The sequence below is a fragment of the Castanea sativa genome, chromosome 3 (genome assembly GCF_040712315.1).
Source record: "Castanea sativa cultivar Marrone di Chiusa Pesio chromosome 3, ASM4071231v1".
Classification (NCBI taxonomy): Eukaryota; Viridiplantae; Streptophyta; class Magnoliopsida; order Fagales; family Fagaceae; genus Castanea; species Castanea sativa.
This window is the reverse complement of record NC_134015.1, coordinates 14,817,068-14,844,246: the sequence shown is the minus strand read 5'-3', so window position 1 is coordinate 14,844,246 and position 27,179 is coordinate 14,817,068. Positions and strand designations below refer to the sequence as shown.

General features: G+C 33.6%; 1 protein-coding gene across 1 annotated transcript; it reads left to right on the top strand.

The window, feature by feature from the left end:
* Positions 1-11,789: 11,789 nt before the first annotated feature.
* Positions 11,790-23,812, top strand: LOC142628171 (peptide-N(4)-(N-acetyl-beta-glucosaminyl)asparagine amidase). Its single transcript, XM_075802196.1, has 17 exons — positions 11,790-11,998; positions 12,085-12,138; positions 12,204-12,392; positions 12,498-12,596; positions 13,926-14,012; positions 15,335-15,417; positions 18,516-18,629; positions 19,740-19,794; positions 19,939-20,025; positions 20,645-20,700; positions 20,808-20,867; positions 20,982-21,069; positions 21,224-21,976; positions 22,091-22,151; positions 22,721-22,823; positions 23,184-23,318; positions 23,396-23,812. Exons 1-17 carry the CDS (start codon positions 11,921-11,923, stop codon positions 23,478-23,480), a joined length of 2,187 nt encoding a protein of 728 aa, XP_075658311.1. The 5' UTR covers positions 11,790-11,920; the 3' UTR covers positions 23,481-23,812.
* Positions 23,813-27,179: the final 3,367 nt, after the last annotated feature.

Sequence of the window (27,179 nt, the reverse complement as noted above, 5' to 3'; positions counted from 1 at the left end):
CTGAATGACAAAACCAAAAGCTAAAACTAATGATGGAGGAATATCAAAGGAGTACAATTCAAACAACCTCCACGTATTCTTACACCCTTGTGCCAAGAATAGAAGCAGGGATGGAGCTGTTCATTGACAGGGGGGGGCAGTGGCCCCCCCTAGATTTAAAAAAAAAAAAATCATACTAGTATAAATATTCTGAATTTTTTTAACATTTAGGTCCAAGAAAATTACTCTTGGCCCGCCTTCTCCCCAACAATTTACAAATTGGCCCTTACAACCCAACCAAAATAGATAAATAAAATGAAAAATAAAGTCCATCACTTTAGTTGATGGCCTCTCCGCAAACAAGCAAACAAATTTCCCAAAAACAAGTAACAAATCCTTGAACTGTAAGATATATATAAAAATAAAAAACAAAAAACTCTTTGTCATCCCGTTTGTGTTGTTCTTGAGGAATGAGGAGGCAACTCAAAAAAATTTACCAGTAATATCTGGAAAGTCACTCACTCTACTCTGCTTAGAATGTTTATTTGAGAGAGATGAAGGATTTGTACTTAGACTACTCCCGCTCACTCTTAGCTCTTTTTTGGGTGTGGCCATAAGCTATTGAGTGTGTTACTAAGAGGACTACGAGTGTGGCTATTAATTTTTAAGGGAATACAACTATTTGACTTGTTAAGTTAGTGGGCTACGTGTGTGGCTATTAAATTTAAGGAAATACTTCTACTATTTAATTGGTTAAATTGGTTTAACTTGAAAGCTGAAACATCTTAGGTTTTTTTTTTTTAATTCTCAATCAGTAGAGCTATAAGGTTTGAAATTGATGAAACATTTGAAAATTAATTAAATAAATAACGAAACGAAGTAATAGAAACATAAATTTTTATAAGATAGTTTCATTTAGTTACAAGTCAATAAATTTTTTTAACGTATTTTTTGCACCCCCTAAGTCTAAAGTCTAGCTCTGTCCTTGAATAGAAGTCACATGATTAAAATGAGTTACGTGCCTTTTCCTTTAATTTTTTTTTATAGTCCATTTGGTTGGATGGAAAAGAGAGTGAATGGAAAATGACGGGGAAAAAAGGGAGAAGAAACAATTTTCACTCATTTAGAGAAATATAATGTTAGTTTGGATACAAACGCGTTTGCGTTTGTGCTGGCGGCTACGTTTTTTGTGTGGGTCTCGTGCACTGTTCACGGGACCCAAAAGTATGAATTTTAGCCAAGCAAGTCAATCTCATACCAGAGGCTGTACCGATTTGACCAGTGAAATGATATATTTCAGTACCGGTGAATACCAGTGTACTGTTTCGGGTTTACCGTTACTTTTTTATATTTATAAATATTTATATATATAATTATGTATGTGTGTATATATAGACACACACACACACATATTATAATAAAAATAAAAATTTACCGTAAAACATTACCTCAATTCAGAACAAATTATTCATGATTTTAGACTTTAGCATCAATTAAAAGAAAAAAACACACAATATAAAAAATGGAAAGCTTAATTGTTCATTGCATACTAAGAAAACAAATAATACTAATAAGCCAATGCAAGTAAGTTACCATTCTGTCTTTACAAAAATTCAAAATTACAAAACTAAAAAAAAATAAAAAAAATAAATTTTTTTTCTGTACCGGCCGGTATTGCCCGAAATCAGCCGATATGGCCGGTATTTAAACCAGTATGAAACGTTGGTATTTCGATACTGGTATATGTACTGGTATGGTATCGACCACCTTGATTTCAGCAAATTTATCCTTAAAACTGGGTCCCACGGTACGATTCACACATTTAAAAATTATTTTTCTACAGTATTTTCAATTTTCAGCAATAAGCTCACCAATCTTAATCCCCTCAAATTGGGATGAAAACAGAGAAGAAAATGTGTTTTGAATTTAAAGAGCCATTTCTACTCTCATTATATATATATATATATATATATATATATATAGTTTTCTAATTAATTTAACACACCAGTTTGCTATTTGCAACAGTGAGTGGCCCTCTTTGAGTCAAATTGAAGATAATGCAAGCTCTTCTGTTTCTTTTTTTTTAAATAATTTTTTATCCTTTTTTTTTAAGTAAAGACACAAAGCAAGTTGTGTGCAATTCATATGAGAAGCTCAGCATTTTAGGATAACCTTCTAAAAAAAGATTTCTTTGCATTTAAACAAGTAAAAGAAGATACAATAGGTAATATAATCTAGGTAAAATATCATTTTCGTCTCCAAACTATCACAAAAGTTTGTTTTTCGTCCCTAAACTTTTAAAAGTTTGTTTTTCATCCCTAAACTTTACAAAAACATACTACTTTTCATCCTTCCGTCAATGTCCTTTAGTTTATGTCCTATGTGACATATTGAAGATCTGACATAGCAATTGACTTGGACTAAACCATTTTATTTAAAAATATAGGCGTAAATGCACTTTTGGTTCCTATATTTTGCACTTTTTTTCATTTTGGTCCCTACATTTTGTTTTTACCACTTTTAGTCCTTAAATTAATTAACGCTTGATGTTTAGGTCCTTTCCGTCATCCAACTAATTGCAAAAGCTAACGTGGCTGACGATGGAATAAAAATATAATATAATCATGTTAGAAAAACAATTAAAATAAAATTCTAAACTTGATTTTAAAAAATAAAGGGGTAAATGCACTTTTAGTTCTTATGTTTTGACTTTTTTCCATTTTGGTCCCTACATTTTAATTTTACCACTTTTAGTCCCTAAACCAATTAACGCGTGTTATTTTCATCTTTTCCGTCGGTCAACTGACGGAAATAGCTGAGGTGGCAGCCGGAGGAATTAAAATATTATAAAAAATGCCACATCAGCATCTATTTTTTTTAAAAATAATTTGTCAATTTTAACTAAATAAAAAAAATTAAAAAAAAAACACAAACTCAAATTTAAAAACACAAGAACACAAACCTAGAAAATCAAACCCAAGAACACGAATTCAAAATTAAACCCATTGAATCAACTTCCTTTCCCACTTAAAATCAAATCAATAATGCAATAAAATTTAAGAAGAGAACAAAGACCAATGCGGAAAACTCATCAGTTTTTCTCGTTCTTCCCCAAAGATTCATAGCCAAAATCATAAAATCAAAGAAAACTCAAACACTTAAAAACTCAGAAACCCAAAAACTCAAACAAAGCCTAGTTTATTTCAAACAATCAACAACAAAATCAACCAACCTGGCCAACTCGACTCATTGAATCAAACAAACACACAAACCCAGAAAAATCCAGCCAATTCGGCTCATAACAACGGCAAGCTCAACCAATCCATAACAGATCTAAACTCAAATCAGCTATCATAGATCCCACAACTCCAACAGATTCAACATTGTGAGACAAAGAGAGAGAGGTGTTGTTATCTAATGGAGAAAGTGAAAGAGGAACTGAGGAAGGAAAAAAGAGAGAAAGGAAATAGAGAGATAGTGAGGCGAGACAAAGAGATAGAGAGGCAAGACAGAGAGATAGTGAGCTACTGAGCCCGGACGCCGACGTGACGCAAGATAGTGAGCCCAGAGTCTAGACACCGATGCGACGCGAGATAGTGAGCCCAGTCGCCGATGCGACGCCATCATCATCATCATGCCGACGCAACGTGACGCGAAAGTCTACCCAGTTGTCGTCACAGCAACAAGCCCCCGTAATCCGGATTTGATTTTTTTTTTCTTGTTTCATTTTTTGGGTTTGGGTATTTGATTTTCGGGTTTGATTTTCTGGGTTTGGGTATTTGTTCTGGGTTTGATTTGTTCGGTAAGCAGATCTGCTCGTCGTTGGTTCAGGCGCCGAGCTAGCCTGGCAAGATTGAGATGTACTCGCCAGCCTTCTACGCCACCTGTACCGCCGGCTTTATTCTCAGCTGTGGTCTCACTCACATGGTCGTCACTTCTCTCGATCTCGTCAAGTGCAATATGCAGGTCCAATTCTTCTAGATCCCTTGCTCTCTTTCGTTTTCAGCTTCTTTTTCTTCGATTTGATTCTACTTTACATTTCTTTACTCAGATTAGATCTGTGTGTATCAGTATTTGAGTTTGAGTTTGAGATGAGAGAATAGAGTTTGAGTTTGAGATGAAAGTGTGGGACCGGTTTGAGAATAGTGTTCAGGTTTGGATCTTATGTTAATTTTTTGGATTTTAAAATTTTTGGGTTGGTGTTCTTGTCCAAGAAACTTTTAGATCTTAATTCATGTAAATTTTGTTTTTATTTTTTTATTTAGTTAAAATTAATAAATTAAAATTTTAAAATCATATGTTGATGTGTCATGGATGATGTGGCATTTTTTATAATATTTTAATTCCTCTGATTGCCACCTCAACTATTTCCATTGGTTGACCGACGCAAAGGACGAAAATAATACGTGTTAATTGGTTTAGGAACTAAAAGTGGTAAAATTAAAATGTAGGGACTAAAATTGAAAAAAGTCAAAACATAAGAACTAAAAGTGCATTTACGCCAAAAATAAAATGAAATAAAATAATTAAAATATTTCTTTTCATTAATATTTCGGAAGACATGTTCATGTTCTTCTTCCCAAAACGTGACTATTCATGTTCTTAGCAAATTAATTTTTGTTTTATTTCCTTTTCTCTGTTTTCTTGTATTTTCTTTACAACCAAATGCATTAAAATTCAAAATTCAGTTCAAACAATAATCAACCAATATCATCAGATCTATATATTTGAAATTGAACCTAGAAATTGAACACAGAAATTTGAACCCAACATACACCAATCAAAATCAACAAACCTGCATCCTCTTTGTTCACAAAGTCAACACCAATCTCCAAGCTGGAAACCCACCAATCCAAATTAGAAACACAAAATCAGATCCAATTTGGAGACACAAAATCTAGCAATCATCAAAACACAAACCCAGCAAATCAAACACTCAAAAAGGCAGAAATAACCTACAAACAACTATCCACATTCCACACTAACAACAAACCCAGAATCTTTAAACAAACCAGCTGACCACAACTATCCTCACCAAACCCAGAAATTTCAAGCACAAACCCAAAAAATCAAACTCAAGAACATAAGAAAATCAAACCCAAAACACACGAGCACAAACCCAGAAAATCAAACACAGCTCCCACCCAAATTTGAACAAAATACCCACAAAACCATTAACCCAGCACACCTCAAACTCTTTCTGTCAGAAAATCCCCTTAATCGAACCTTAAGCCCTCCTCACCAACCCAAATTTGAATACCCACAAAACCATTAACCCGGCACACCTCAAACTCTTTCTGTCAGAAAATCCCCTTAATCAAACCTTAAGCCCTCCTCACCAACCCAAATTTGAATAAGGTGAAAACCCAGATCAACAAAAATCATAAGCCACAGACCCGCCATTGGAGTGTGCCACCACCTATCTACACTGAAATCTCCACCACTGAGTTTAGAGATAGAGAGATGAAATAAAGAAAGTCTCACCGATTTGAGACAAAAACTACCCACTGATCTGGAGCACTCACCGATCTGAGGCAGAGACCCACCGATCTAAGAGAGAGAACCGCTGATCTTAGAGCGACACTTATCTGAGAGAGAGAGAGAGAGAGAGAGAGAGAGAGAGAGGTTTCGGGTCTTCAACTTGAGTGAGTTTGAGATATGAGAGAGTTCGAGATGAGAGAGACGAAGATATTGGAAAATAAGTAAATAAATAACAATGAGAAAATAAAATTTTCTAGGCAACGAAGAATATGAACAATCATGTTCTAGTGAAGAACATATCTTCCAAAAATATAATAAAAAGAAAAGAATATATATATATATATATATATATATATATATATTTTAAATCCTCCTAAGTTTATTTTAATTATTTTAATTTATTTTTTCTGATGTGGTTTTTTTTTATATATTTAAAATGCTAATCTGTCATTTATTATTTGTCAAATAAATTTTAGTTATTTTAATGTTTGTTTTTAATTGAATTAATTAATGTGTGTGATTATATTATTTTTTTTATTCCACCGTCAGCCACGTCAGCTTTTGCCATTAGTTGGATAACGAAAAGAATCTAAATGTCAGGCGTAAATTGGTTTTTGAACTAAAAATGATAAAAATAAAATGTAAGGACCAAAATGAAAAAAGTTCAAAATGTAAGGACTAAAAGTGCATGTGAACTAAATATTTTAGTGAGACAAATTTATCCTTCACACTAGCCATAGTCGTGCGTTAATCCTGATAGAAAGTCCCTAACTAGAAACCCCATCGCCCAAACGATTGAAAATTCCAAAGCTTAGAGAGAGAGCGCTTACAGCTTCATTTAATTTTAATCCACTCCAGGGCTACCACTTCAACTACAAACCCATTTCACAAGAAGTATTGCCGCACACACATAGCTCCAAATCAGGCAAAAGTTTTGAGTCCCAAACTATAAAATACTTTAATTTTTTGCTCTATTCAAGAAATTGTTGTTTATACATATCCAAACTTATCAACTAATCAATCAAGGTAGTGGGCTCCAAGTTATCTTTTCTTTTTCAAATCTATAAGCAAATACATAATGAAATGATTTTTGTCAACCAAGGGCTCGAGATTTCATTGGACTCGGGGGTACGGGTCAGTGCCACTGTATCTTGTTTTTGTTACTGGCGCCGAGATCTCTTCTGAGAGAAGCTAGGCGCAGTTGGTCATGAGAACAGGGAAGAAAGAATCATTGAAAGGGGTAAATTTGTCTAACTAAAGTATATAATCCATATGTACCAATCATTGTGAGCCACGTGTCCATGTTTTTTTAAAATAAAATGATTTAGTCCAAGTCAACTACCACATCAATACTCTATTAGGCTATATAGGACATAAACTACTAGATATTAACGGGATGATGAAAAGTAGAACACTTTGCAAAGTTTAGAAATGAAAAACAAACTTTTGAAAGTTTAGGGACGAAAATGATATTTTACCCTATCATCTATTTATCTCCATGCAAGATGATTAGACATGTAAAAATGGCCCTCACCCTCCATTTTAATGTAAAAAATTCGAATAAATTTTAATGAACTCTTTCCTTTTCTTTCCTTTCTTATTTTATTTTATTTTTGATAACAGCCTCCTTCATTTTTTTTATAATTATAAATACTCTTTAATTGATTTTTTTTAATTTATTTTCCTTTTAATATTAATTTTTTTGTCATATATAAATCATTAATGTTAGGAGCTTTTAAAGCATAGGTTTAAAAAAAATATATAAGCAACTCTTTTTTAGCTTTTTTTTTTTTCAAAAAAAATTAAGTCATATGCATTTATATGGGATAATTTTTTTTTAAAATACTAAGTATTTTGACACACACACGGGGAGAGGAGAGAAGGTCTTAAAGAAACTAACAGTGATGTATATCTAAGATGGTCTAACTCTTAGATACACAGCACAGACTTTAAACCTCTTTAACTTACACTCATTTTTCAATGTGGGATTAACCCACTATTTTTTATTTTGAGAATACTATGTATTTTAACACAAACACACATACACAGAGAGATGGGAGAAGGTTTTAAATGAATTGACAATGGTATATATCCAAAAAGGCCTAACTCTTGGATACACAACATAAACTTTAAACCTCTTATGAGATAATTAAGGGTACTAAAATACAATAATTCATTTAACTTGGCCCTCCTTGAGAAAAATTTATGGCTCCGCTTTTAACTAAACATAACCTAAAGATAAGACATAATCGTACTTACCCATGCTCAACCCAATTAGTTTACCCACGAATACTTAATTACCTTACTCAATAGATATCCATACCCAATTGTTACTTGGTTTATTTACCTAAGGATATTCATGCCTAACCCAAACTCGATCTCTATTCTTTTTTTATTAATAATAATTTTAGAAGTTTTAAAAATTTAGGAGTTCTAGTCAAATTTCTGCCATTTACATTATCATTAGTACTTTAAATAAATAACCATGTCTTCAAAAAAATATTTTAATATTACCATCGGTTTCTTCTTCTTCAGACTCACTCATCAAGCTCTCTGCTTTTTTTTTCCTACCTGCGCCTCACATGAATGATGGGTCTGAAGTGGTTTACTGAATGATTTATGTGAATTTTTTTTCTTTGAGATTTAGCTCAAAAACTTGAAGACTGGGTCTCAGTGAGTTTGAGGGACAAGTGGGTTTTCTTTGTTTTGGAGGAAAGTTTGTTGTTTTTGATAATTGCTATGGATTTCCCAGTGTGTAAGCCATCGCAATTATCAAAAATAATTGACAAGACATTATTATATACTAAACTTTGAGCCATCCATGTGTTCTAATTTGCTTTTGATTATCAACAAATTAGAGGAAGGTTTGTTGTTTTTGATAATCCACTATTTGTGGGAAATCCAAAACATCTTATTATTTCGATGAGCTTTGGTTGTATCTGTGGGAAATCCAAACCGAACTCAACATTTTATTCTTCGTAGTAGTTTGTTTTTAGCACCATAAAACGTCACTTTATTTATTTTAACTTACAATTTCATAACACACCCAACATCAATGGATCTATTTTTTTAGCTATTTCATTTAAATATTATTATTATTATTATTATTATTTCTTTTACCTCTTTTTCTCTTCCTTCTTTTTCTCCACTTTCTCCGTTTCTCTCCTCCTCCTTTTTTTTCTTCTTTTTCTCCACACCTTCTCTATCTCTCTCTTTCAACTTCTCTATTTTTTTTCCCTCTCCTCTCTTCTTCATGGGTTATGTGGCTTTTGTGGGTCGGTTTGCTGCTGGTGGGTCGCTTATTGCAGGTGGTGGTGGTGGGCGTTGTGTTGTTGGTGGCGGTGGTGGGTTGTTGGGATGGGTTTAATGATCTGTGGGTTTGGTGGATCGGTGTTGCTTCGATGGCAGTGGTCCTGGGTGTCTAATCCAGTGGGTTTTTATATGGATTTTATGAGCACCATCGTGGTCAGTGAGCTGGCCGGCGAAGCAGAGAGAAGATGAGGGAGGTGCTAGAGAGAAAAAAAATGAGAAGGAAAAAAAAAGAAAGAAAGAAGAGAAGCCAGAGAGAGAGAAAGAAAGAAAAAGAAAAAATATTTTTTTATTGAGAGAAGAGAGAGAAGTTTAATAAAATATTATTAATGGCTATGCACTGTAGCAAGAAGCTAACTTTTTTTAGCTATTGCACCACTACTGTAGCATGCTTTTTAAGTATTAGTGATGCTAAAAATAGCAAAATAGCTATTTAGCATCACTATTGTGGATGCTTTTATTGTTGTGCATTGCAATAAGAAGTTAAAAACTTTTAACTATGGCACCACTATTGCAACATGTTTTTTAAGTAATAGTGGTGCTAAAAATAGCTATATAGCTATTTAGCACCACTATTTAGAAGGATAAAAAAAAGCTGTATGCGTGTGTATATTTGTATTCATACATGCATGGCCTTTAATCATTTTTTTGGCTTTTATCTTCACCAATATACTTCGTGACTCTTTTGTTCTTTACTAAGCTAAAGAATGTTTAGCCTTTTAATTCCTAAACCCAAAAAAAAAAAAAAAATAGTAGCAGATCTTAAACAGCTTTTTCTTGATTGAGGAAAAAAAACAAAAAAAAACTATGGCTATGGCTAAGTGGCACAGAGATAGTCGCAGTGGAGTATCAATAGGAGCAAGCAATGGTGGTTCGGATAATATCTAAATCCTACTCGAAAAATTTGGGTAATATTCAAACCCCACTCGATTATCTTTTATCAACAAAAAATCGGGTATTACTCAAAATATTTAGATTAGGTATACTAAGATATTCATTACCCAATGGGTATGACCATCATTTGATTCATAATAAACTAAATACTAGTATTTTTTTTTCTTTTTATAAACAAATCAATAACCAATTTTTAGTAGTAAAATTGTCAAAGAATCGCAATTCTCAAAGATGAATGATAGATTTATTAGTATATTTTATATTATTAGACTAATTATTTTTCAAAACTTTATCTCTTATTCAATAAATGAGTGTTTCACACAAAAAAAAACACATGCACTTTTTTTTTTGTTGCTATTTGTGGTTGAAAAAAATTACAAGTTATGGTGCCTGTTTGTTTCAGCTTTCCCAACCCAAAAAACACGTTTTGAAACTACAAATATAATATATGCTTTGGTTAGGTATAAAAAGCAACTTTTTGGAAAAAGTTGCGTTTTGGGTTTGTGAAGAGAACACGCATTCGCAGAATGGCTATGAGGAGCATTTTACAAAAGCTCCTACGCGTTGATAAATCTATCCGTTGGGTTATTGGTTTAGTTACCAAATTGCCCTCACTTTTACTTATAACTCTAATTTTGCCCTTTGATAAATCAACAATCCTTCACGTCAGATTTTTGATTCCAACATAAACCCATAAATCAACAATCCTTCACGCCAAAAAAAAAAAAAAAACCATGATTCTTCTTCTACTGCTGCATGCTTCTTCTTCAATTCCAACATAAACCCATAAACCCACTACTGCTGTAGGCTTCTTCTTCTACAGTGTGATTCTTCTTCTGTAGTTGCAACTTCTTCTCTCATATTTTTTTTATGTAATATATTTCTTTCTATCTTGTCTTTTGGATGAAGAAGAAGAACTGTATTTTGGGTGAGGAAGAAGACCTGAAGAAGAGAAGAGACAAGATAGTGAGTGGAGGAAAAGAGAAGATATTTGATGGGAATTGGGGAAGAAATGGGTGGATGAGAAAAAAGGGAAGGAAAAAAAAATTGGTAGTGAGTGGGACATGTGGATATGATGCAGGGAAATTTACTAAATAAAAATTATAATTGAGTTAAAACACAACAAATTTTCATAACAGTTGAGGTATCAAATATTTCGTATGTCAAAATAAAATTAAATAAATTAATAAAATATTAGACTAGGATTGACCACAACTAAAAACAAAGAGTATTGTAAAAATATTGTGATATTTTATTATATCTCTAAACTTTTTAAATTAGTACTATTTTTTTTAAGAAAAAAATAGTGCTATTGATAGAATATTTTTATAATAATTTCATAATAAAGTTTACATAGTAAGTTGTTATTGGTTCTCATCTAGATCTATTAGTGACATTATTTTTTTTTCCTACCATTAACAACTTGTCATACAAACTTTATTGTGAAAGTTTTGTGAAAAAATATTGTGTCCATAACTTGCATTAAGAGAGCTTATAAAAAAAAAAACTTGCATTAAGAGAGGTAATTAAAACAAATAATTCTCTTTATATATATATATATATATCTTTTCTTTTTTGATAATTTATAACTCAAACTGTCACTTTTATAAGTATTAGCCAAACATTCGGTTTTTTTTTTTAAAAGCACTTTTTAATAGTTTTTATCAAATACTCAGTTTTTTCAAAAAACTCAACTTTTTAATAATTTTATATCGCCCTTTTTAAAAACTCAACTTTTTCAAAAAGTCCAATTTCTAAAAGCTGAACAAAACTCATCCATAATTGGGTTCATATTACCTATAAGTGACACATTTTCACATGGTAGTAACAATTTTTTATTTTATTTTTTATAATCACATGCTAATAATAATTTATTATATTATTACGACACCTTGTCATAAAATAATGTATTCTATTATTATTATTTTTGGTTAAAATAATGTATACACTACTACATTATCCAAAATAAGAATAAAGAGTATAATATCTCTATTCATAAGTTCTAACTTCAAATAAATAAATAAAAAGAAAATCTATCTCTATTAGAGAATTTCTTTAGGAAAAAGAAAAAGTGAGAATTTTAATTTTCACCTGCGAGCAAGAAAGGTATAATTGTATAGGAAAAAAAGTACAGTGAAAACAGATTCCTTTTCTTTGTCTCAAAACTCCATCAAATTCCCCTTGTGTAGGAAAAAAGTTTCCCATCAAATTCCACAGACAGAGTGACTGAGAAAAAGCGAGAAAGAGAGAGAAAAAAATGGTTGCTCGGCAATTCCAGGTCCGCCACAACGACGCTGACTTCGTCGTTGACTACGACACCGACGACGGCTTCGAGGTTCTCCATTTCTCACTCTCTCTCTTTCTCTCTCTAAAAACTCTCTCAGTTTTCTCTCTAAAATTGTGAATTGTTGTTTTTTACAGACTCTCAAGTTCCAGCTCTTCTCTCTCACTTCAGTCGTCCCTGACGACCAAAAGGTCCTCTCTCTCTCTCTCTACGTGTTTGTGTATTCAAGAATTTGTGATAAATTGTGTTTGTACAGATCATCGCCGTCGATGAAAATCGAGTCTTATCGGACGACTCCGATCTCATTTCGGTTGCCGAGAGACTCCGACTTGTATCGGTCAACGATGAAGTCAACGAGCAGCCACAACCGCAATCGTCAAGTCACATTGCCGGAAACGACGCCGCTTCGGTAATTTCCGATGAGGAATTAGCTAGAATTTTGCAGGTTCGTCCTCTAATTCAAAAATTTTAATCGAAATTTCACTCTTTTTATTTTAGTTTTGGAAGTGTGTTTTTTCTTGAAAATGCTTTTGATTTTGGTGGTTTATAGGCGGAGGAGGAAGCGCTTATGTTGCAGCAGCATTTTGCCGGAGGGAGTACCGAAGATTTCGAGAAGCAAATAAGACCTTATATTGATAAAGTTCGCATGGTATGTTGCTTTCTTTATCAATGTATGATGATCACTTCAATTTTCAATTTTTTTGTGTTCTTTATTTGCTTGTTTGGTTGCCAAGAAAAAATGTAGGAGGACAACAACAAAGAAAAAAAGAAAGAAAGTAATTTAGTGTTTTGAAATATTGATACACTCTCATTGTTTTCCAAGGAGAATTCTGACATTTTGAAACTCTCATTGTTTTGAAACCAAAAGTTTGCATGGTAAATGCTTTCTTTATCAACTTATGATGATGATAATCACTTCAATTTTCAATTTTTGTGTTCTTTATTAGCTTGTTTGGTTGCCAAGAAAAAATGTAGGAGGACAACAATAAAGAAAAAAAAGAGTAGTAATTCAGTGTTTTGAAATATTGATACACTCTCATTGTTTGTTAAAATTTAATTTTCTTGGTAACCAAGGAGAATTATGACATTTGGTTCTCATTGTTCCAAAACCAAAAGTTCGCATCATAAATGCTTTCTTTATCAATGTATGATGATGATGATCACTTCCATTTTCAATTTTTGTGTTCTTTATTAGCTTGTTTGGTTGCCAAGAAAAAATGTGGGAGGACAACAATATAAAAAAGAAGAAGTAGTGATTCAGTCTTTTGAAATATTGATACTCTCATTATTTGTTAAAATTCAATAATTTTGGTAACCGAGGAGAAATCTGACATTTTGAAACTCTCATTGTTTTGAAACCAAAAGTTTGCAAGGTAAATGCTTTCTTTATCAGTGTACGATATGATCACTTCCATTTACAAAATTTTTCTTATTTTCATCATCACCTTGTTTGGTTTCCAAGAAAAATGTAGGGGGAAAAAATGAAAAGAATTTGATCTCTTCAATATTGATAATCTCATTGTTTGATAATTGGTACAACAAAAAATAAAAGACAGTTTTGGTGCCATTATTTTCCAGTTTTTATGAAAATGGGCTATTTGAAAAAATTGTATCTAGAAAAAAAAAAGAGTGGGGTTTTACCTTTTTAGAAAACTGTACTTAAAAAAATGCATTTTTAATCTGCCCTTCCAAAGGGCCACTTAAACATATTGTTCATTAATATTATTATAATTATTCTTTGGGGTTTGCTTTGTATTTTGTGATTTGTGTCAATTTTCTTGGTAGCCAATGAGAATTCTGACATTTTGAAACTAATTATTCCGAAACCAATATGCCAAAAGTTCTACTTAACCAAGGCTGATAGGACTGAAGTGTATCGTTTTTGTTTGAGTTATATTTATTTATTTTTTGCAACCAATGGGAGGTGTTTTTGAAAAATCAATGTTTTATTGGATATTTATAACTTTTTTTGGTGTAGTATGAGGACCCAGTGTACCAGCAGGCTGCTCGGAAAACAGTCCCTGTTGATGAGCTTGAGGAGAAAGCATTAGTTGCTCTGGCCAAGGTAAGATTAGCTATCTCTTATATTTGAGATTTAAATGGACGAGTCTATTCTTTGGCACATTGGTATGTCACACCTTTTTAAGATAATAACTTGGTGAGGTCATTGGTTCAAGTCCTTGGACCTCAACCAGTGTGTGTGTGAGTTGCTTACGAATCCTAGAACTTGTAATATATTTTTTCAGTTGTCTGATTAAAAATGGAGGGGGGGGGGGGGGGGGAGGACATAAAACTTGTCTATATGAATCTTCACCTACTGGTGTGGCATGCCGAGGCCAGAATCCCTTCAAATCCTTTGCCTAGCAAAAATAACTCCTTTTGATTTGTAACTTCCTTACTTAGGCAGTGAACCTTGCCTCAATTGATGCTTTGAAGTAGTTAAATGTCTGAGAGGTAGAAGTAGTAGTACAAAGGTTTTCTTCTGAGGTGTACTTTACTAATAACGTTGGAGTAGGTCTTTTGACACTTTTTTTCCCTCAACTCTGTCAGTGTGTTGTTTCAATCAGAACTTGTTGTATGTTGTGTTTCTAGAGCCTTGGACTATTCCGGGTTTGTTGTTTGCATTTTGCAGACCCTTTGGCCTAGTATATGTTATTAGTAAGAATGTATATGTGGAGCCAATTACTAGGGTTTACCTGGCAAATTACCAAGTATTTATTAGAAACATTAAATGAATATGTAATGTGTTATGGTAATTTTCTTTTGACCCTACACACTTCCTGAAAAATATATGATGTAGGAAAACCTATGGGGTTAATTATGATTTTTTATGTAATTTTCATTAGTTTAGGTTTAGTGATATTATTTCCTTAATTTTAGGTGTTTTTTTGGGAACTTACCTGCACTATGTAAAACAAAATTTCAATAATATTTTCCAGAGAGTTTTTTTTTTTTTTTTTTTTTTTTTCCTTCTGGTGAATTCCAAGTTTTCCTTGTGGGTTTTGTTAAGCTAGAATGAGATCAACCCCTTTCACGTTTCCAGTCTGTGTCAGAATAGCAGTATAATTATTTGGCACTGGAGCAATTCCGATTTTTGTGAATTTCACTACTTTCTATCAAGAAGTAGTTTCCAATAGAAATTTCTGTTCTCTGCCTTTTTTTTTTTTTTTTTTTTGTTATTATTTATTTATCTGGCTAGGCTTTTCTTGGATATTTGTATTTGTGATGTTGTTGAAATTACATTATGATTGAGGACTCAATAACGAATGATTCTTTTGCAAAGACTGTATTGATCATGAGCAATATATATATATATATATATATATATATATATATATATATATATATATTTTTTTAATGTAATTGGTAATTTTGATATGTTTTTAGGAGGGGAACTTTGAACCATCAAAAGCGGAACAAGATCATGCCTTCCTGCTGCAGCTGCTTTTCTGGTTCAAAATATCCTTCAGGTGTTTTCTCTTAGTTTTCTATTTTTGCTCTTGTACTTCCACACAAACATATTGAATACTGCAATTGCATATCATAGTGCGGACAAACACCCCCCCCCCCCCTCCGACCCAAGAAAAAATCTGCACATCTCTCAACATGGCAATAAAAAGTAGTTGATAGTGTGAATCGTGTTTTTCTTTTCTTACAAATATATTTCTTCTATAACTTCAGATTGCATAGAACTACATATTACAATGGTGTGACATCACACCTGGGCAATCTGGGTAGTTTTGGGAACTCTATCCTACACAAGTAATTTTCTTTGTTAATTGATCTTCAATCAGGAGGCAAAAAAATATGAAAAAGAAAAAGAAATGTCATTAGTCTTTTCCATTTTGATGTAATTAATGAATTATGTGGGATCATAGATATTGCACAAGAATTATGTTTATATTAGTGAACAAAATTTGGTGATGAGAAGATTCTAGAGCTTCATAGTTCTCCAATAGGAAAAGTGGAGGAGGAAAAGAGTACAGTATGTTAGAAACAAGGAGAAGTCAGATACAGGAAGGTTTCACTAGAACTAAACAAGGGGAAAAGGGTCGGGTGAAGGGATCAATTTCTCATTAGCAGTTGAATATCTACCGACTTTTTCTTTTGCTTGATTTTAATGTCATACTTGTGGTATATTATGAAAATGTTTCCTCCATTAAACTTCAATGATGTATTTCTAGTTTGGTGAATAGGTGATGAACAAAAAACACACCCACAACTCTTAAACCTTGATCAGCAACAAAAATTTAATGCCAAAATAATTGACTTTAAAGAGAGAACTGAATATGAAGCCGCTATCATGTCTTCCCTAATTTTGTTAAATTCTTGATCCAGCCCATTGGATTTTGAATGTTTATATATTGATTTGCAACCAAAAAAAGAAAAAAGAAAAATAGTGCCCAATTTGGTTAATTTGAACCCCTTGGTGTTGTCATCTAAAAATGAAGTAGTCACTCATTTTTATATGGTAATTGCTAACTCAATGGGAAGCCAATCAAAGTTTTCAGTCAAATGTATATATTTTTTGCTTTTGATAGAAGTGCATGTTTTTCTTCCAAAAACTGGTTCTCTTGTAAGTAGTTTTAGATGGGGGCCAATTTTGGGTGGCATGTGACAAGAAGGAAAATCTATTTGCAAAAATCCCATCAAGGAAATTTAGGGGGTGTTTGGTTCCCTCAAAACTCACATTACTCATAACCCACAATTCATAACTCACATCTTATAAGTCAGAACTCATATTCATTTCGCTATTTCCTCATAACTCATTCTCACTGTGTTTGGCATCCCAAATACAGTTGGCTTTTTCTCTTAAAAAAGCTAATTTAACTGACCGTCCTCTGCTGTTTAGTCAGAACAGTAATGTTGTCCTCTACTTTAAATCACCTGTGTGACTGTTCCTGTACTCCATTACATCTCAGAACCCAGCAAGGAGCAACAAAAGGGAAGAAGTGAAAGCCACAGCCATCCATTAGGCATGGGATTTTAAAACCAAATCATTTTGTCAATTTTTTTCCTGCCAAGTTTCAAAACTCACGGCGGGTTTTTTTTCATTGTATTTTCTCAGTTTGATTTTCTTACCAAGCTCATATATAGACTTGGCATTCTCCACATTCCCTACCTGAACATAACCTGCCAAAAATCAAATTCCATGAAACCAATTCCAAAACAGGATTTTCGTCAAACAACTTATGTGCATCACTCATATTCCCACATGGTTTTTCATCTAAATCAAAGCCCAATTTCTGAACATAAACATCTGAATCAAAACCCAATTTCTCCACATGGTTGTGCATCTGTGACTCCATAAAAATACCTTAAGAACCCATAAAACCCCACAAAAATTTTAAACATAAAACCCAAAGAACACAACATCAAGAACACCAAAGAGGTTCAAAACAAAGAAGATCACCTGAGCTGAGTTGGGGGGAATATTTGTTGGATTGAGAGAGATGAGAGGCTGAGAGAGATGGAGAAAGTGAAATTAGAGAAAGAGAGAGAGATTCGCATTCTCCTGAGCTGAGATCAACTAAACAACTGTTGGACTGAGGTAAGAAGAGAGACTGAGAGATCAGAGATGATATGAGGAGAAAATTTTCTGTGAGGTGAATGGTGTGTGTTTTCTTCTACTGCATATTAGATAGAGATGAAGTGATTTAAGTGCCATCTGACTTGATAGTGACCGGTCAGTTGTGTGGGTCCCAGCAACTTGAAATTTTTTACAAACTTAACTCATTTCTTAAAACTTGAAAACTAACAAAACTTGTTTTCAGTTTCCATTGCTGTAACTCAATTTTTTGAGTTATGAGATATAAAAATTGAAAACAAAAATGAAACCAAACAAGAGAACCTAAGGTGGGACCCACGAAATTTGAGAATTGAGTGATGAAATGGCTAAACCAAACACCCCCTTATTATCCAGTTTTAGGGCCTCGTTGTTAGTGAGGATTGTTTGAATGGTTCAGACATTTTTGATGCTTGATGAACTTACCTGAGTTGGTATGGTGGTTCAGTATCATTTTGAATATCAAGTTTTATGTGGAGGTTGTTGAAATCAATTTAAAGTTCCTGTATCTTAGGGAAAGTGGTGCATTGCCTGACAGAGTTATGGGATACTCTTAAAAGATTTTTTTAGTGTCAAATTTTGCCAGTTTGGTCACAGGATCAGTTTGTTGAGGTTTAAATCTAAAAAACGTCAGTATGACTTGGGTTTTAAAATTTGAGAGGTTTTAGTTGCTTTAGAAGTGGAATTGTAGAGTTCCTTAGAATACATTTATTTATTTTTGATAAGTAGTTCCTTAAAATACATTTATGGAAATTTATAATCAAGTAATATATGCGAACTTTGCTTTTGAAAACTCGAAGACCTATAAGAATACTATGTCATTGCCATGTGTTATGTTTATCACTTTTTTGTGTTTGAGATTTATTTTTTTATTTTTATTTCCTTTAGTTATGCAGAGTTTGTTTTAAATCTCATTATAGCAGATTTTTTTTTCTTTTGCAATGAATGGCTGACAGGCTGAATCTTGCTTTTGTATGTTTACCATATGCTTTGGAATCGTAGGTGGGTCAATGTGCCTCCTTGTGATGTTTGCGGCAGTGAAACCATACCTCAAGGCATGGGGTCTCCAGATGATTCAGAAAGTCAATATGGAGCATCTCGAGTTGAACTATATCGGTATGACTATTAATCTACTTTTTCCTAATATGATTGTTCTGTTCTAGATTTCAATTTTAGTTTTTGTCATATGTGGTTTAATGACTTTCATTGGAACCCACATTATGTGTGCGTTTGGATACCGCTTGTTTTGCTGAAAACTGAAAATTGAAAACAATAAATAAATAAAATAAAAAAATTGATTACTGTTCATTGGCCTGATTGCACTGTTCATGTCCCATGAACACTGCAACAGGTGTTGGACTTAAAAAAAAAATAAAAAAAATAAAAAAGCCAAAAAACGCAACTTCTAAACGCAGACGCAAACTACCCAAACGGAGCCTATATGTAAGCTATCTTTATTTTTAATGTATTTCCTAGGACATACCAATAAGCAAAGAATTAATGGATTTCCAATATGGAATTGGTACTTATTGATTTTTTTCCTCAGTGGGGAGAGGGGGAAGGGATGTCCAGTCTTTCTACTGGGCTACTTGCTATGGGAAGTCTATGATGTAACTTCCTGTATTGTGTAGTTCAACTGACTGGCACATATATGTTACTGTTACTATGGTTAACCATCTTGTTTGTACATAATCATTTTAAAGATGAGTTCAGCTGAATAATGCTTTAAACCATCCTTGCATGGTCAAGAATGAGCAAACTTCTTGGCCAGGGCCCGAGTCTCTACTTTTCATTAGAGATTTCTCATGTGTCTTTGCTATTTGTGTCACTTATTGTTTGTGACCAATGTTTGACTAAAGATCTCGCGTTAGGATCAATTTCCTGCTTCTATTTCCTAAAAAATTCTGCATTTAAATTGTAATGTTGCTCTTCTTGAAGTTCTTTAAAGCCAGTTTCTTAGTCTGTAATCTATGTATTGGTATATAATCAAGTTAAGTGTTTCTATACTTTGTCTGATTGTCAATTGGAGAACTTGTGACAAGCATTTCATACATTGACCTGATTGATGTTGGCCATCTTCTACTTTTCTGCTTATGAAAAGCCTTCAGTGGCAAATAGTTGGTCTATCAGAAATGGATTTCTGTTATGTCTTTACTTAATTTTATGTTCTTTGCCAATGCCTTACCTGTTGGTCCACTCCTCCATTATCTGTCACTTTCTTCCCAGGTGCAAAATTTGCTCAAGAATTACTCGTTTCCCACGCTATAATGATCCTTTAAAGGTATTTATTAGTTTCCTGACTTAAGGAAGAAGTTTATGCTTTATTTCATAGAATTTTCATTTCTCCCTATCCTATATGCAGCTTTTGGAAGAAGTTTATGCTTTATTTCATTGAATTTTCATTTTCTCCCTATCCTATATGCAGCTTTTGGAAACAAGAAGGGGGCGTTGCGGGGAGTGGGCCAATTGCTTTACGTTTTATTGTCGAGCTTTTGGCTATGAATCACGTCTGGTTAGTCAGTTCTCAGCATGTTAATAAACTACCAAACATCTTATAATTATTCACGCTAAAATTCACATTTCCTTTTGCATTGAGCAAATCTGTATTAGAGCCCAGGTTTTTTGGAATAATGAAATAAATCCAAACAATAGGATATACGTTGGCCCTTAATCGAATGGGATGGAAAATCACAAAGTTTTGCACCTTAGGACCTATGCTATATGGACACCTTAAAATCCCCGAATTATGTGTTGTGCTGAAATGACATGGATATAATCCTATAAGTGATAAAGCATTGTCTTTCACATCAAACACTTGTCTAAAAATGTTGTCCAATAGATTCATACCAAAATATGGTAACAATAGTATGGATACTTGTATGATAATTTTAATATATCTTTTTCTCGCTTAGCATCTCATTTGTTAAATCAAGCTTGGGATATGAGAAGTTTTCTGCTCTTAATTTTTTGAATATAGATCATGTTGGTACCGTATAATTTTCAAAGTATTTAGGCTGGTGTTTCTATGCATTATGACCTTTAATGGAATTTTTAGTTATTGGTTATGTGGAAGTACTTGAGGCTTGAGAGAATAGAATTTTTCTTGGTACTAATAACACTTCATTTTTCAGATATTGGATTTTGGTGATCATGTTTGGACAGAGTGCTTCTCACAGCTTTTAGGAAGGTAGGCTTCATTTACCAATTGCTGCTCTTCAGTTTCTTCTTTTGGAGCATTCAGAAAATATTCACTATTGTGCTAGTGGATATTTTCTAACAACCACTATTGTGCAGATGGATGCATCTTGATCCTTGTGAAGGAGTATATGACAAACCATTGTTATATGAAAAGGGGTACTTCTAAGTTTTGCCAACCCAAACTTACTTCTTTGCTGTGTTGTCATACCAGACGAGCTCTTATGTCCATTCTTCATTCATATTACATCAGAACCCATGCCTTTCTTGTAGGTGGAAAAAGAAATTAAATTATGCAATAGCCATTTCAAAAGATGGAGTTTGTGATGTTACAAAACGCTACACAAGGAAGTGGCATGAGGTAACACTAAAAATAGTATTGTGGCATTTTCATAATCAAGATTTTCATTAACACTTTTTTTTAATAAAATAAAAAAATAAAAGATCTTCTTTTAAAAAGAGATGCACACTATTAGGTTGAATTGTTGATGAGGATGTGTTGTCTAAATTCACAGGTTCTGCCCCGACGAAACATCATTACAGAGCCTGCCTTGTCTGCTCTCCTTGCTACTATAACACAAGAATGTAGAAGAGGCATTAGTTCTCAGGCTCTTTCTGAGCTTGACAAGCGTGACCAGATGGAAAGCGAAGCGCTTGAGAGAGATTTACATTCTACAGATGATGCATCAATCTCATTACCTGGAAGACTAAGTGGGGACAAAGAATGGCGCAAGTCTAGACTAGAACTTGGCTCTGATTCTCTAAGTTCTTCTTCTTGCCCAGTTCGTAAATGCATAGATGAGCATGTTACAAGGATTTACAATGCATTTTGTCCTGTACTTTCTCAGTTTGTTAAGGAAGAAAATCCTAAGATTAAAGCCATTAAAGCACTTGAGTTTTTTAAAAAAATTCTCATGGATCTCAAGAATACCCCTTTTAAAATGAGGAAGGCCTCCATAAATTCAGCATCAAATACTGTACAAGCTATTGTGCATCAGTTGCTACCTTCTTTTGCTGAGTTACTTAATGCTCTCTCTCTGAAGAGTAAGGCAGACCCTGATGGGAGGGTTGACATTTGTCTGGCTGGTGATCCTGTTAAAACCTCTTTGGGATTGCCTGTTGTGTTGGATGCTTTGGATGACATGATCCAGAACCTTAAAAAAATTGACAACTTTGTTGAAGATTCTCTATCATTGCCACTTCTGAAATTAAACAGAATACATTCCGGTTTTGTCCGTGCAAGTGGAGAGGAGCTTCCTGTGGGAATTGTGAGTTCTTTTTTCCCTTGCTTTTGTGTTTCATCTGTTCACTAGTTTTAGAATATACTGCATGTGCACCTTAAATGAATCTCCATGTGACTCCCCCATCTTCACAAATTTCAGGCCACATCAGCATTTGATGGAACTTGCAATTTTAAATGGGAAGAACCTAATGGTGCAAAAGGTACTACATAACAAATAAATATTTCACCCCGTTGTTGCGTTAGAACTGAGATAAATACAAGCAAAGCGAAAAAAAGGAAGTATAGGATTATGTGAATAATTTCTTTCATGATTTTGAGAAGGAATGCTTAATGCTTCTTACTAATTATGTTCTATCATTTTTGTTCTGCCATCCATCAAGTTACTGTACCTGGCACTGTCATAGTCCCCAAGGATAACTGACCATCACTATGTTGTCTACATGTCCCTAAATCTTGAGATGAGTTTATGTAATTCTAAGGATAAGGAGGCCTTATTTCTATGTTTTAGATACGTAACTTAATAGGTGATAATTGGTCTATGCCACTGCAAAGTGATCAAAAGTCCCAAGCAGCAATGTAGATTTTGGATTGAGCTATACTGGTAACGTTAGTAGGGTTCAAAGGTTGATTAATGATTGATTGACCTTGGCCAACATATAATTCTAGTGATGCATTGTACAAAGGGGGGAGCTTTTTTATTGCAGAAAATGTGAACAAATTATTGTGTTTACCTGATTAATGGTGTTTAGCAAATTATTTGATCTTGTAGGTTGTTGGATTATGTACGAAGTAGCAGACGATAAGATGCACGAACTTGTGGGATATGAGTTAATGTCAGCCAATGATGTACCAGAAAGGGATCCAAGGGATTGGTATGTTCTCTTAGAATATCCCATTACTAATTGATGTCTAATGCATAATTACTGGCTTACATCTGTCTCAGTGCATGCAACATGGAGCATATCTTTGTGCCCTAGCCTTTGTTTTGTTTTCTATTGTTTTCATTTTGTATTTCAAATGAGTATATTGAAGCTATTATGAATAGCAGTATGAAAGAGAAAAAACAGCTTCCTTCTGAGCTTTCCTTAAGATATTTTAAATTGCTGTTCTTCTTTAATTTTGTGAACTCCATCTTCAACTATAAATTTCCTTGAAGATCTTTTGTCTTTACCCACTGTTTGCATCCAGATTTTGTCAATCGTCTAATATATATATATATTTTTCTTATTTAGGGTTGTTGAGGGAAGCAATGATGGTAGATCCAGCTGGCACCTTCTGGATAAACAAACTTGTCAGATGTTTGAAGACCGTTTCCAGCGTAGAACATTTAAGATTACACCAGTAGGGCTTCAATTCAATGTTTTCAGGTAAAAATATTTTCTCAAAATCTGTTCAAGCATGTTCATCATCTGGTCTGTCCTTGAATTATTGGCTTGTTTAACAGGTTTAGGTTTTTGGCGGTTCGAGATATTAAAGAGAATTCACGGCTCCAACTCGGTAGCATTGACCTATATGCAAAAGGCAGTTAATTTGTATAGACTGGAATTTGGTATCCCAGTTGGATTTTTTTATCTCTTTCTTAATTGAGATGATGCATTGCTTTTATGATCACCTCATTGGAAAGTAAGGAAAACTCCAAGGGAAGTTAATGAAGCATGAAAATGTTCTTCTGATTGGTTGTAATCATTACTTTCGTTTCGTCCGCAATTTGCAAAGTCTTGTAGAAGATCTAAGCCCTATGGTCTTAGGGTGTATGTTAGATGATTATAATGTTTGTTTTTCTCATTATTTGGCCAACACTGAAATACGATAAATGATTGATTAAAAGCTATGATATTATCCCTCACTGCCGATTGCTGACTGTATCATGTACTGTAGAGTCCCGGAATATTGTTGGAATGATCTGCAACTTTGAATTTTTCTTCTTCTTTTTACCCCTGAACATCAACGCTTTTGTCTAATAGAAAGTCAAAATTTCCGGCGGATTTTCTTGTTGAGATGTTTCTTGTCATTCTCAGTATTATTCTTGTAAAAGTCTGTTTTTCACCTCTGTGGCATAGGTAGTATTGTCATCAATTTGAGAGGGGCATAGGAGGACTACCATAGGTGGCCTATAATGTGCATTTTGGCGAATTTATGTGAAGTTGATGTTTCTGCAATCAGTAGGCTAAATTAGAAGCAGTTGAAATGGCAATGACTAAGTTGAACTAGCTGAGTTTCTCTTACTTTGGGTTTCTCAGTTTCCATTTTGATTGGCATTATTATAAGGGAACATTATAGCAGGTACTTCCTCCATTGCCAACTTTGAAATTTATCTCCATTGAAAACAAAATATAAGACGTAATTTAACAATAGCATATGCAGATTGCAGAAGGCCCAAGTGAAAGCGATTGTGAACACACACACACACACACTAAAAGTTTTCAACTAAAAGACTCAGCCACAATTCAATTTAACCATCAAGTATCAACCATCCTAAGCACTGACAACAAAGGTCTTCCAGTGTTAATTATCGCATATCTAAAAGCCTCACAACTCACAAGACTCTTTATTTGACATCAGCCTACTCACTCCATTTTCACCTGAAAGTTGACTCCCTGATGAACAAAGGCGCTTAACCAATATCCCAGAACATCCACTCCAGGCAACACTAGTCAAGGACTTGCAAGCTACAACTAGAGTTATGTGAATTATTAAATAGCAGCTGTATTTAAGAAGACTACTATTTCCATCTGCCCCTGATATAGACTACATTTACTGATATTTGCTTAGAATTCCCAGGCAAGGATATAAGTCATGTTGACTATATTGCATGAATGAGAACCCCAACTAATGAACTGGACAACAGTTAACTCTACAACTTTTAGTTATGATCATTGTTAGCTAAAGTAGAATCACAGCTGAGGCCAACCTTGAAGATGGGGAGTTGCCTGAGCATGAACAATTACAAAAGTTCAGAACATAGCACAGCAGCTCAGAACATGTATAGTCTTCAAGTTCAGAAGATAAAAAATATTTCTAACATATAAAATGCAGACTGAACAACAACATATTCCTTCTTTATGTATATAGAAATGTCAATATATTCCTGAGCAATACATCAGAAGGACCAGTGTCATGCGCAATGACTGAGAAGCATACAGAGACATGCATGTATGGTTAACAAAGTGAAATCTTGAAAGTAAAGGGGAAAAAAACATAACAGAAGCACCACCATTGCAATTCTAATGATTCAGTTAAGCCATCAATATCAGCATTCTAGACTAGCATGCTTGTAAGGAAATTCAGAGTATGTGAGCAAAGATAGTAAAATAAACAAATGAAGACAAAAAGTTACAGCACACATATATTTATATCAGTGCAATTATGAACTAAATAACCAAGATAAGAGAAGCTTACAAGACAACATACTTATGGCGTTATGGGTATCAAGTGCCTGCCACTATTGTAAAGAAAAAATACAAAACATCATGTTGTGGATGTCACCACTAATGAGAAGAAATTTCAATAAGAGTTGAAGTACAACATATACTAAATCTTTTCTCTTCAGATGCTTTTAATCATGGTAACTGAAGCAGACGTCTTAATGATATCTTAAAATTTTCAAGCAGGAATTCCATCCATTGGCACTTTCTTCTCCCATAGTAATTGGTTGGAGGGTGACATATTGGGTTCAAGACCCATTGGGTGCAGATGTAACTTACCAATAATAAATAATTATATAAAAAAAAAAGATCTACTGTTCTGGCATTTTTTTTTCTTTCTTTCTTTTTCTTCTTTGGGAGAGGGTAATAGTATGTTAAAACCATAGAGATAACTTTCAGCTCATTAAAATCACAACTAAAGGTCCAAACTCAGAGAAAAATCTGATAACTAAAATCCGCAAATGCTATAATGTTAGCTCGGCATCTGAAAATGTTTCAACTCAAAACAAGCAAACTGACTAAAAAATTTTAGTAAATGCAATGAACCAGAAGAAAACAGATATGTGACATTAAGATGAAATGAAAAGAAATGCAACATTCACGTTTAGTCTATGAACTGAAGCAATGAAACACAGTCATGCAGCAAAATTGATTACTTTGAGACATATTGACAAAAATAACAGAAAATCCACTATAGTCACATTCAAGATTAAATATAAGCCGAGCTTCATCTTCAATATCAGTGATCTTAAAACAGCCATGTGACATGTGAGGAAATTTGACAGGATATTATGAGAAAAGCTCCTAGACTAAGTAAAACAGGCTAGTGAAAGATAAGAGGTGGTGATGCAAGTTTATATCTGTATTAATATTAATCTTGATTCACATACACAGGAGAGAGAGAGAGAGAGAGAGAGAGAGATTTTGCAGGAGGAATTTTACAGAAAATGGCCTCAACTCAGAACACAAGGTATAATGGTATATAAAAGGATTCTGAGGCTTACCAAAGAGAAGACAGAGTCAAAAACTATTTAATATGGTAGCAAGGATGCACTATTTTTTATCAAAATACTACACTTTGTCTTTCAAAATCTTTCACTTTTATATCTTAAATCCCATTTATTATAATCTCCATTGCACATACTAAACTTTCTTCACTTATCAAAAAAACATAACTACACTTGCTTTTTCACTAGTTGCCATTGACTATGCCCATAATACCTAGTGTTCCTGAGTGCAAAATGTAACAATTAGTCAAAAGTTGAAAGAATATCTGATGCCCTTACCAAAGTTGCAATTTACAGAGACACTAATGAAAACCAGAGTTTCTGACAGCTGAATCCTGAAGGAATGTAAGGGTTTCCTGTGCCATTTTTACAAGATTGTTAAATAATGAAGTCGCAACAAAAATGTTAGGTACCAACTGGTGGCCACTGAAGAACCTGCAATTGCCATGTTACTGTTCAAGAACATGTCAGAGCAGTGCTCTTTGTATCTAACATGCTAACAGTCCAATTTTCTCTTAAACACCCCCCCCCCCCCAAAAAAAAGGAAACAAAAACAAAAACAAGTCAACATTTTTAGCTTCATTCATGCCCAAGTTCACGTGTGTACTAAGGAGCAATATGCAAACAGAAATCCATAAAGATGTAAAGCATTTTGAGAATGGAATAATACCTTTATCTTTATCGGCTAATTTCAAAAGAAATCAAGAAAATCCTATAATATAACTCATTGAAATTGCGAATAATTATTTCACTCATAAATTCAAATAACATATTAAAAGAGAATAGATTTCCAAAG

Excerpts from the sequence above, each read along its gene's own strand:
- LOC142628171 (XM_075802196.1), top strand. The coding sequence starts at position 11,921 with ATGGTTGCTCGGCAATTCCAGGTCCGCCACAACGACGCTGACTTCGTC. Across the intron at positions 21,070-21,223 it reads ACACAAGGAAGTGGCATGAG|GTTCTGCCCCGACGAAACAT; the intron begins GTAACACTAAAA and ends CTAAATTCACAG. Across the intron at positions 23,319-23,395 it reads CTTCAATTCAATGTTTTCAG|GTTTAGGTTTTTGGCGGTTC; the intron begins GTAAAAATATTT and ends CTTGTTTAACAG.